This window comes from Apostichopus japonicus, chromosome 20 (assembly GCF_037975245.1).
Source record: "Apostichopus japonicus isolate 1M-3 chromosome 20, ASM3797524v1, whole genome shotgun sequence".
NCBI lineage: Eukaryota > Metazoa > Echinodermata > Holothuroidea > Aspidochirotida > Stichopodidae > Apostichopus > Apostichopus japonicus.
The window spans coordinates 4,986,160-4,997,684 of NC_092580.1; the positions used below are offsets into that span (position 1 = coordinate 4,986,160).

The following is an 11,525-nucleotide window of genomic DNA, read 5'->3' on the forward strand; positions in this document are numbered from 1 at the left end:
ATGTCAAATGTAAGTTTTTAGCAGTGCTATTCCTTTGGTGAAGAGTTGACATCAATTTTTAGTAAGTGCACTGGGTACAATGGGACTCTCAAGTCAAGCCCAAACTTAACAGAGGGTCATTGTCATATGTAACAAACACCCCACCTACTTTACTACCATCCACTTATAAGCAGCCATTTGCTGAGCTGCTGTTAAACCGTATCCGTTCCATTGGAATCTTTAGAAATTAGTGCCATGAAAAGAAGAGAATTTGATTGTTTAACTCTGCTCCCTGTTAGAGCTGTGTCTACATCTGAGTCAGCATTTTAACGACAACAACAGAGAAAAAGAAAACCCAAGGATTGATGCCAGGGATACATCAAACCCATCAACGACTATGCTTTGATCTTTCCTATCTTCCCACAGGTCGGACCTCCAAGAGGGCCAGACCACCCGAAAGCAGAAACTGGAGGAAGTCTCTCACCTATTCAGGAGAATTTACTCGTCAGTCGTCAAAGGGAGAGATTACCCGGAGGCCGGGGGCATCACGACAGTCTTCGACTCCATCTCGTCCAAGATCGGCTTTAAAAATCTCTGAAGTAGAGGGGGATTGTTTCAGAGCTAGGAAATGAAGGCTGGTAGAAGAACAGTCAGGAGGTTCATTGCTGGCTCAAGCTAATTATTGCCTATTGAAGACATGGTTGGGTGTCTCTCAACCAGTCATTGCTGGCTCGAGCTAATTAATGCGTATTGAAGACATGGTTGGGTGTCTCTCAACCAGTCATTGCTGGCTCGAGCTAATTAATGCGTATTTTGAAGACATGGTTGGGTGTCTCTCAACCAGTCACTGCTAGCTCAAGCTAATTAATGCGTATTGAAGACATGGTTGGGTGTCTCTAAACCAAGAAGTTAACGACGGTATCATGCCAATAGCTCTTCACCTTGTTCTCTCTGTCTTGAACTCGTCACAAGCTATCATAGATGTGACCCGAATCGTTCTGACTTTGTACACGATTTTAGGTAAAGAAACAAAAGGAAATGCAGATTCAAGAGAATCCATTCTTCTGACTGCACATACCCCCCTTGTTTTTCCTCCTGCAGTTTAGTCAACATAGCAGGGGTATATTCTCACAGCAAGTCAAGCGGTCAAACTTGCTACTGGCATGTCACTATGTATACAATCTTCTCTGTGTATGCAGGCATGTACATTGGTGTGCTGGCTATCCATTGAATATTAGTGATCCAGGTTTTGTGTGTATCAAAGTTATCATATGTTTTTTAGCAGGTTATCGCTGCATCACTCACCAATTTCGTCTTCCCACCTCAAGACTAGAAATTAACACATGATGTCAAATGATGTCAAAGGTTTCACTGTCTAAACAACAGACAGTGAAACCTGTCTGGTGTTACTGGAGCCGGTAAAGGAATGTGATCAGTGTTACTGTTGCAGCTAAGGCAGTAGAGTTTGTGGTAGCTATTGCTGTTGCAACAAGCAATAGTAAAGGTTGTGTTAGCCTTTACTGTTGCAACCAGAGACAGTAAATCCTGTCTGGTGTTACTGTTGCCGCAAGAGACAGTAAAGGATGCGATGGGTGTTACTGCTGCAGCTAAGGCAGTAAAGTTTCGTGGCAGCTATTGCTGTTGCAACAAGAGATAGAAAAGGTTGTGATTGTTACTGTACAAACAAGAGACAAAATAGGTTGTGTGTGGTGTTACTGTCCAAACCAGAGATAGTCAAGACTGTCTGTGGTGTTACTGTTGCCACAAGAGAGAGTAAGGGTTGCAGTAGCTAACAAGGGACAGTAAAAACGGCGATCCGCATTTCTGTCCAAACAAGAAGCAATAAAGACTGTCTGTGTCAGATAATCAAATACCAGAAAAATGACAGAAAATGGATTTAAGGAAGGCAGAGAATTGCTTGCTGAAGATTGAGCAAGTGTGGCCATTATTTGACTTTCTAGCATAATTGCAGCCAATATTGAGATGACCTTTCATAAAGTTGGTGCCTAAATTAGCTCAGAGTTTAAATCCGTCTTTTCGATAACTTCAAGCACAGGTGACTAATGCTGGAAATGAGCTTGAATGATATGAAGTCATGTAATAAAATAAACACACATAGCTTCTCTTATAGACAAAGGCTGTTATCCTTTACATAAATAGAGACCTTTTTTTGAAAGACATTTCTTACAATCAAATCAACTTATGTAAAAGTATATTATTCAACAAAGTTTACAGTATATAATTAATGTATTCAACTTATGTCTTAAAAGGCCACTTCCCCCAAAAAATGTTGTTTATGCAAGTTGTACGTGTTTGGATATAAATAAGAAAACACAAATTGTTTCATATCTCTAACAGTTCAATGTGCTTCCTAAGAAATGCCTTTTTTCTTTTATTTTCTCTCCAAGGAATAGCTGGTTAATGATTTTTCAGGCTTGCATCTGTTGTTTCGTGTTAATCACTGCATGATGTGTGCTGTAGTAACGAATTAAACATTTTATGTGTATTAAGAATGTGTATGAAGTAGGTCCATTTAGCAGCTTTTCAGTTGTACATTACCTCATGGTTACCGTAGCAACACTTAGTAATATAAATGGATCCAACACATCCTGCAAACATTTGGGATGACATGAATTATTTTCGGAAAAAAATCATTTTTGTCTAAATTAAGAACACCATCTAACCATCATCTTTCATGGGGAAATTTGCATGTAATTTCCTCCATGCCATTTTCAAAATACTTGATGCATAAATTTCATGCATAATAACCCAAACCTTTCTTCAAAAATTTGCTTCCAACTCTCTGCTGAAAATTTTAGATGCATCAGAATCTCGACACATGATGTTCATTTATTGTTGTGTAAGGGAAGCCTCGCAAATCTAACCGCCATGTCCGGGCCGGTGGATTTTTCCGCGGCTATAATGAGCACAGCCACAAGCAGATAATGAGTCACACTTGAGTGCACACACTCTCCAAACCACCCTCCACGCTATACAGTTACATTTACAGCCGCGGTCAAGTTTTTACTAAGCCGATTTGAACACAATAGTGAGTTGAACAAAACATCATAGCTAAGTCTCAAGGTATTCAAACGTTTCAAAAAGATAGTATGTTTATACGCCGTATTTTATCCTACTGCAGAAGCAAAACTTCTGTGAAAAATAAGTAAGGAAATGTGAATTTACATTGCAGGAATCTAAAATGCTATCTTTCTTATTTTCCCAGTCGGCCAAGTAGGAACAAAAAGTTTTGTTGCCTTTTTGCAAGGACATTAAGTTTCCTGAATTTTTAAGATTTAAAAATCTAAAAAACTGAAATCACAATCTCATTTCTTGTACACGTGCACATAAGCGTGAACCAGAGCCTAACATACGGGATGACTTTAGAATAATCCTACTAAGTTGTATAGAACAGGACCTAAACTACCTAGCTAGGTGAAAAAAAATCGGTTGACTGTAGGGAATTTTTTAAAACAACACCAAAATGTCAAAATGGTAGATTAAAAAGTAAAGAAAAACAATAAGGGTGGGGGTGGGGGGGGGGGCTGGTAATAACCGATGAAATTGCTGTTGACCTTGGTCACATCATAGAGCTAGCATGTAGGGTACATCCCAGTAATTATGCATGGTAGAATTAATTCTACATTTTAATGGTCCCATTTCTATCCTCTTCCAGAATTCCCACCTGTTGATTGGCTTGTGACAAGTAAATTAATACCGTGACCAAACCTTTTTTGGGTTTGTGTATGTGTGTTTCTTTCAATGTTGGGCATGGATATGTTACTACTTTTATATTGCTGAATAATAGTTGTGAGAGTTTAACATGCTGTAATCCAGTCAAGAAATTGACAATCTTTGCCAATGAAGAAAAGCGACATTCATGAAATTCCTCTGGAGTGGGGGGGGGGGGGGGAGGAGGAATGGGGTGAAATTTGAAGTGCAATAGTTGGTGTAGTGAACACAGTAAACTAGCATATTTTTTTGAAAACAAGATATGACTTTACCTGCTAGAATATTAAAATGAAATTAATTAAGATGAGAATATATTCACTTTTAAATTTCTGTAATTTTGCCATAAAGAGGTCACATGAAGTTTTGTAATAACTTGTGTGAATTGTTTAAAACATCAGCTTGTTAAAATAGGAGTTCATTGTGAATGTTATCACACATTGCATAAGGGAACTGCTTTACACGGTGGAAATTTTGCAAGAATTACCATAAAAATATAATTATTTGCCAAAGATCAAAGTCAACATTTTATAGAAAATGTTCAATGTAGTTCTTTTTATGTTTGATCAAAATATGACATTTAGTTTTGGGGATTAAAGTCAAACTGAAACAAAAAATATTTTATTTATATGGATTTTGAAATTTGATGGAATTTTGGATATTAGCCTTGAAGGATTATCATAGCAAGGTAGTATTGTTTTCTCTTAAAATCTGACTAAGATTACAAGATAATTTTTAAAGCTATAAGGATGCAATTAAAAAAAAAAATGGTTATGTGATAACATCACTTGACAACAAAAGCACTCCTGTAGTACTTATGATATAACTGGAAAGAATTATAAAGTTGTCAAGTGTCTGGAATATTGCACCTTCATGTACAAACCAAAATATTTGTTTATTTTCCGGCATTTAGTCAGGAAATATTTAATGGTTTTTGTCAGACACAGGGGGCATAGTGGTACAGCATCACCTCTTGTCATCTTAAGACTTTCTTTCATCCTTGCTGTTTTACAATTTATACATACAATTTAGGTGTCTTTCAGTTTGATTAGGTGTATGGAAAAAAATGGGGGGGGGGAGGGGGGGGGGGAGAAAGGGATATTTTTGTCCTAAACTTGGTCCCTTTCTACAACAGAAGGTCAGTCCCAGTGTTAAGATATATTTCATTATATTTCAATCAATTGATTGTAACAAGAAGCATATACTTAGGAGGCAATTCTTTATATGAAGCAAGGTCATTGAAGGTCAATGCTGTCATAATTGTGATATCTTAGTGTATATAAAGTTTATGCTTAACTTGTAGAATATTTTTCGGTAACAAAAGCTTTTATATCAGACAGAAAAGAAAGGGCCTACCTTGCTAAAAATTGGGACCAATTTCATATGAAACTGTGCGAATGCAACAAATGAATTTATACGCAGAGGCGTACTGGATGATGGACTCAAAATGAAGCTCGGTCAGTTTGGCCGATCGAAACACAGGTTTTAAAAACCACAAGTTACACGATGATTATAAACAGGCCTGTCTGACTTGGAAATTCTGACAAATGTTTCAAACCACCACTCCTTCAAGGGTTATAAAGAAACTTAATGGTGGTCAACTCATGCTACTGCAGTTGATTCTGTGCCAATGGTACTAAAACTCATAGCAACAGCTTTTCAAGTTTTCATGGAACCAGATGGGGCCGATATGACAGTGACACCCTGTTGAACTTGTTATTTTGACTGGAGATCCCCATTCTGAATATCTCAGTGTTATTTGGGGAGTGTGGGAATGGTATAAGGGCAGACGTGTCATGGTTTAATGGATTGGTTAGGGTAAGGCTATGATCAGCGTATGGGCGTCGTTTATTCCGGAAGAATAAAGTTATGTACATTGCAACTTATTGCACAATCTGAAGGAAAGGGGCAGTTGAAGAGATAATTATTTTAAGAGAAGATTATAATATATAAGTTTGAATGAAAGAAAAAAAAAAGAAGTATTATTGTAGTTATTTATATTTATTATCAGGTTCAAACTCAATCTGACTTGTGTGAGGAAATGCTGTGCAGATATCGCTTGGATCATATAATTATATAATTAAATACAAACACTACAGTATAAAGATTTTATAAATTGAATTCAATGAATATGCATGAATTGTAATGATAACCAGCACCTAATATTATCACAGTTAAGCTTAATTAGTTAATTAAGTTAATTAGTTAAGATATATCCTTTTAATAACACATATTTCCATTACACTTCCTATGCATATATCCGTCACGGATATGGATATTTCCTAAACAGGGATGTAGATTATAGAGTGCCATCTCATTTCAGGGATCAGTGTGAATTTGGTAATAGGCTGTTATGACCGCATTCTGGTGCTATGAGTCATGTCATTAAAGGGGAAGTCAATCCAACTATCATATTTAGCTGATGTGATAAAGTCCTTTGTGATTAGCAACTCCTACAGATATCTCAAGAGAATCTTCCTCCGTTTGAGATGACATGTTGTAAATGTCGCGTCACGACGGCAGCCATTCTGTCGTGATTTGTCAGCCTATTGCTTCCATTTAAGATTCTTCTTGGTTCAGGATTTCAAAAGCGATCTCTATATTTAAGAAAATTAGCATTACAAGGGGGAAAAAAAAACGAAATTGCCAGCAGAATATGGCTCAATAATGTCATATTTAGACTTGAATCTCAATTTTTCAATTTCAATTCTTCAATCTCATTTGAAAATGGCTAAATGGGATTAAAGAGATTGTTTGCCCATTGTTGTGTAATTACAAGTTACCCCTTCTTAATTTCTGTATCCTCTATTGCCTCTTGGCAAAAGTTACAAAATGTCACCAACCTCACAGAAAAAAAATATATCAGTCCTTGCGAATAGAGCTAATTATTGACCTAGTTTATAGCCTTAGTATGCCTCAGAATTCACAATTTCACATCTAAAATTTTAAACTTTTCTTGGGGAGGACTCTAATAACCACGTACATGGAAGTAGGATTCAACGACCTTGGTATTACAGCCCTTCATAAAATCCTGGTATCCAATCCATATCAAGGTTGTTTTAGGGTATATGGACCTTCCGGTAGTGTTGCGGGCCAGCACCTTCGTAACTGCTTCAGAAGTGAATTAAAATTTGACTGTAAATTTTAGATAGTAATCCAATATATTTCACCAACTGGTGACGAAAGCATACTTTCATATACAATATCATCTTTGTGTTATATGTTATAATTAGTAAAATGACGTTGAATTGATTAAGTTAAAAGTTCATCGTATATGTTCGTCCATACTGGCCACGGGTACATATCTGAAGCGTTGTCCTTCTATTTAGTGAGTTTGAATTTCCATACCACTGAATTTTTGAAAAGTTTGCCTTTTTAGCATGTGAGGTTCATCAGTAAAAGTGACTGGGACTGTAGTCTAACAAGTAGAACATTAATAGAAAAGCATTTTTGATTTCTATTGACGCATATGACTTGTAACAAGTTTACAACGCATGTTTTGGTTGAGTTTTAAAACATTGGACTAACATTCAACATTTCAGCTTATGGTAGTTTGCATCCAAATTAATACTGTCTAAATTAAGACTGTCACAAATTAATACTGTCTAAATTACTACTGTCACAAATTAATACTGTCTTAATTGCACTGAGAAGCCAATGTCTTCATCAAGTTAACCTTAAAGGAGCATTGCAGAGATTGGACTAACATTCAACATTTCAGCTCAGGTAGTTTGCATCCAAATTAATACTGTTTAAATTAATACTGTCACAAATGAATACTGTCTAAATTAAGACTGTCACAAATTAATATTGTCGAAATTGCACTGAGAAGCCAATGTCTTCATCAAGTTAAACTTAAAGGAGCATTGCAGAGATTAATCCTATTTTAAAGGTTAATATCTGAAAACCAGCTTGACTGTAACTATTAACACTCTATGGTGCTTTTTGCAACCATGTAAACTGCACTTGATCAAGTTAGCTCTCTCGAAGATTCTTTTTGCAAAGAAGTTTTAGAATTGACCAGCAGATGGAGAGCATGCACGTTTCCGAATACTAAATCTGGATAATAGCCAATAACTTCACGTCAGCTAGCTTATGTATTTATTTGTCGTTTTGTTTTCACAATTCTGTAAGCTTTGTAATGGTGACTGTCAGCCAATGTGGCTGAAGTCATATCATAAGATGGCCCATGTAGACTTGTTGGATTAGGAGGGGTGTCACCACATAACCCCCCCCCCTCACTCAGCAAAAGGATCAAGTTTACTATCTCATAATCCAACAAATTTCTTTTGGAAAGGGGTGGTGGTTAAGTAATTTATTTGCCATGGAACAAGTTAATTCTGGTGGGTATCCCATGCTGGAGATGGGGTGGGGTGTTGGAATATCGAGAGAGTTCTGGTGGGTATCGCTTGCTGGGGATGGGGTGTTGGGATATTGAGAGAGTTCTGGTGGGTATTGCATGCTGGGGATGGGGTGTTGGGATATCGAGAGAGTTCTGGTGGGTATTGCATGCTGGGGATGGGGTGGGGTGTTGGGATATCGAGAGAGTTCTAGTGGGTATTGCATGCTGGGGATGGGGTGTTGGGATATCGAAAGAGTGGTGAGTGGGTGTGCCCTGTATATAATCTCTCGGTTGTACTGCTTAGTAGTAAAGTAGGTTAAGGTCAAGAAATTGAACAAAATTTGAAACAATCACACATAAATGTTTGGTTATAACAGTTTTCAACAGTGTATTTTGTGCTTCTCATGATCGACTGACCACTTTCAAAGTTGCTAAACTGCTATGCATATAGCTGGTTCTAGATAGTGGACTGATACAAAAACAGTTGTAAACAGTAACAGTTGTAAACAGTAACAGTTGAAAAAATGTAAAAATAGTACAAAACAAATCGTGAGAGGGTGAAGGAGAAGCAGGCTTGTCAAAAAGTATCTTTTGAATATTCATGACCTTTGAGAGATCTAGCTGTAAGATATAATGACGTAACAAATATCGGTATCATGCTAACAGCACATAGTGTATGACACATGAAGTATTCTTAACATCTCGAAGACTTTTAGTATTTTTGGGCATTTTCGTTGATCAACATAAATGATAACAACAACAAAATAGTTTTTCAAAATATTGACGTTGAACAACATTCCTCACAAACATTTTTTTTTTTTTAACACATTTTTTAACTCTCCAATAAATCAGCTGCAGAACATTTTGTGAGAGAAATATTCATAAATGGATCTATACTGTATGAAACAAATACAAAGGTTAGACAAAACATCAAGAAAACTAGCAGAAAATGCGAGTAGCTGAATGGGCAGCAATGATTACAAATGAACACAAAATGATTACAAAATTGAATATATGGTTATGTACATTTACCCGTAGCAATGGTAACCAACGTATCACACCGTACACACGCTCATGATGTAATCGCGCCCGCGTCACTTTATCATACACATCAACAACGAATCACACCACGACAAAAATATCTAACAAAACATCTAATCGAGGTTTGTAGTGTATATATCTGTGGCAATTTAAGGTAATCGATTGGTCAGTTCTCGTCAAACTCAGATGGTCAAAAGATTGGATTCTTCCAGATGGTGGTGGAACCGTGATTGTCCGACTTTAAAAAAAAAAAAGTTCCGTTGTTAAGTGCATGGTATGCTGTTGGCGAGGCAGTGACGCGATCGTTGAACGGTGATCAGAGAAAGCCGTGGTCAGTGAAGTGGTCAGTTCGAACTGTAGAAAAGTAAAAATAATTAACGTTATTTAATTTGGTGTGTGGAAGCTAATTAAGTTCAGTTGGTCATACCATATACTTGATCTGGTACATTGCAAAATGGATGGATTTTTTTGGGGGGTGGAAGAGGGGTTCTTTAGTAAAATTAGAAGGAACAGGATCAAATGTTCTAGAACTTGTAAATTTAAGCAAGTCTAATGTGGACCAGGGCATCGGAACATATCAATTGGCTTTATTTTGAACTATATATGTCGGGATTTCCAATGGCAAAGGAATATCAGGGGGCCATTATCTGAATCTCGACAGTGCTTGATAAAGAATCCAAAATTTGGAAGAAAATTCTCAAGGGCTTTTCTTTTTGGGAGTGATTAACTTAAACAGTGGTTTTAATTAAAATGATAATTTCTGAAGTGTGGAACTAACCTCAATCTGGTGAGTGAATCCGTGTAGTCTTCATTTAGCATATCTAACTTGTACAGTTGCACGGTGACTCACAGACACACGAGCAGTTACCAGCTGTGAGTAAACAGAATGGAGAGAGAAGATAATTATCAGTGAAAACATACTTCAGAATACTTAATTAAGTCTCTTATTGGTCAAATACCCGACACCTGACATTATACAGTATCTAGTATCATAGATGAAAAGCAACACTGTAGCCCTATAACTAAGATGGTCACTTCCCTCCCAACAGTTTGGGCATACCCCTATCCAATTTGTGGTGAAAATACTGATCGGTTATGGTATATATATTACTTGGCCCCCTCTGTAAAAGTAGAACTCCTGCCTTTTCCATCTTAGCTTCCTATAATTTTCATCTCCTTCAAATATTATTCTAACTTCGCCCCCAATCAGTAAGTTGAATTGAACCGAAAGTGCCATAAAATATGCTTAAAATGTCCTAAACCTAACCATATTTATACAGTGATGGAAGTCACAAATTCCTATATTTACGATTTTGACTGCTGTGCCTGGGAAGTTCATGATTTAACTAAATCCGGGCCAGGTTTTTAGGCTTAATAATAATCGATGTTGCTAATAAATATTTTAGCAAACTACAAAGTAATGAAGGTATTGTTAAACAAACTCACCAGCACAGCTTCCCTTGGAGCATGCGCAGTCGTCTTCTTTGCAGCAATCTGGGCCACACTTGCAGGTTCCACCTGAAGGAAGCAAAAGTAAGAATGATTCAATGTAAATATCTCTGCACTTTATTCAACTTTTCATATCATGACGTACATGCTTACTTGATATATTTACTCAACATATAAACTTGATATCTATATAGTGCAATTCTGGGTACATAAAATCTTGATCATACCGTACATTAATTAGATTATATTGTCACTCATTATGATAACGGTAAACATTCGATATCTAAATAACAATGGGAATAAACATCTGAAATGTTTCCTACTACTCCATAACATAAGTTAGGTCAGGCTGTAAACAATTTCGCTCAGCTGATTTACGTACTCTTCGAACAATTAATGGCAGATACTCAAGCCAGTCTTGTTACGAGATCGAAATCTAGTTCGCAGAAAGCTTTACTCTGATGAATAGGCCTATAGGCTCAGTATCATGTTCACTCAATTCCTTAAACTGCGTACAAACTACGTTTTGCTTAGTATCGGTAAGATATAAACAAACCATGTGATATTCCATAGGCTAAATTATAGTTGATTAAAATGTTAGCAATTTCTCAACTTACCCTGGCAACATTTGCAGGTACAGTCAACAGGCATGATGAATTATAGTGGATTTCAAGTTTTCGACAAAGTCTGAAAAATTGCGATGAATTTCTCGGTTGAGTTTTCACAGAAGATTCTGTTGATGATAGCTTCAAAGTAGGTTGGGTGATGTGAAATTTCAAGACTCGAATCCATGGTTTTATCTCTATTCTAGAAAGAGTAACGTGTGTAAGTTTGATTATTACTCCAATGTAAAAGTTTTCGTAATGAGCGCAAATCCCAGCTCTCGAGAATTCGCTGCACACGGTAACATAACCAAAATTTCACCTGTCTGTGAGTTCAGGCGTAGGACGCCTATTGAAGTTTAGAATCTACAGAGGCTTATAGG

At 36.8% G+C, this 11,525-nt stretch overlaps 1 protein-coding gene and 1 long non-coding RNA gene across 3 annotated transcripts in view; one reads left to right on the forward strand and one right to left on the reverse strand.

Moving 5' to 3' along the window:
• The window catches only part of LOC139961940 (phosphatidylinositol-3,5-bisphosphate 3-phosphatase MTMR14-like), a 31,387-nt gene extending 22,517 nt beyond the window's left edge, over positions 1-8,870 (forward strand). For both annotated transcript variants that reach the window (XM_071961642.1, XM_071961643.1), the window contains one exon: positions 406-8,870. In XM_071961642.1, the coding sequence (XP_071817743.1) occupies positions 406-577 (172 nt within the window). In that variant the 3' untranslated portion in view covers positions 578-8,870. The remainder of the gene's footprint in view (positions 1-405) is intronic.
• Positions 8,871-8,894: 24 nt separating this feature from the next.
• On the reverse strand, positions 8,895-11,325 carry LOC139961943 (uncharacterized). Its single transcript, XR_011791104.1, has 4 exons — positions 11,158-11,325; positions 10,538-10,609; positions 9,870-9,962; positions 8,895-9,445 (listed from the first exon to the last, which is right to left on the reverse strand). It is a non-coding gene; the product is annotated as an uncharacterized lncRNA (long non-coding RNA).
• Between the last annotated feature and the right edge of the window lie 200 nt (positions 11,326-11,525).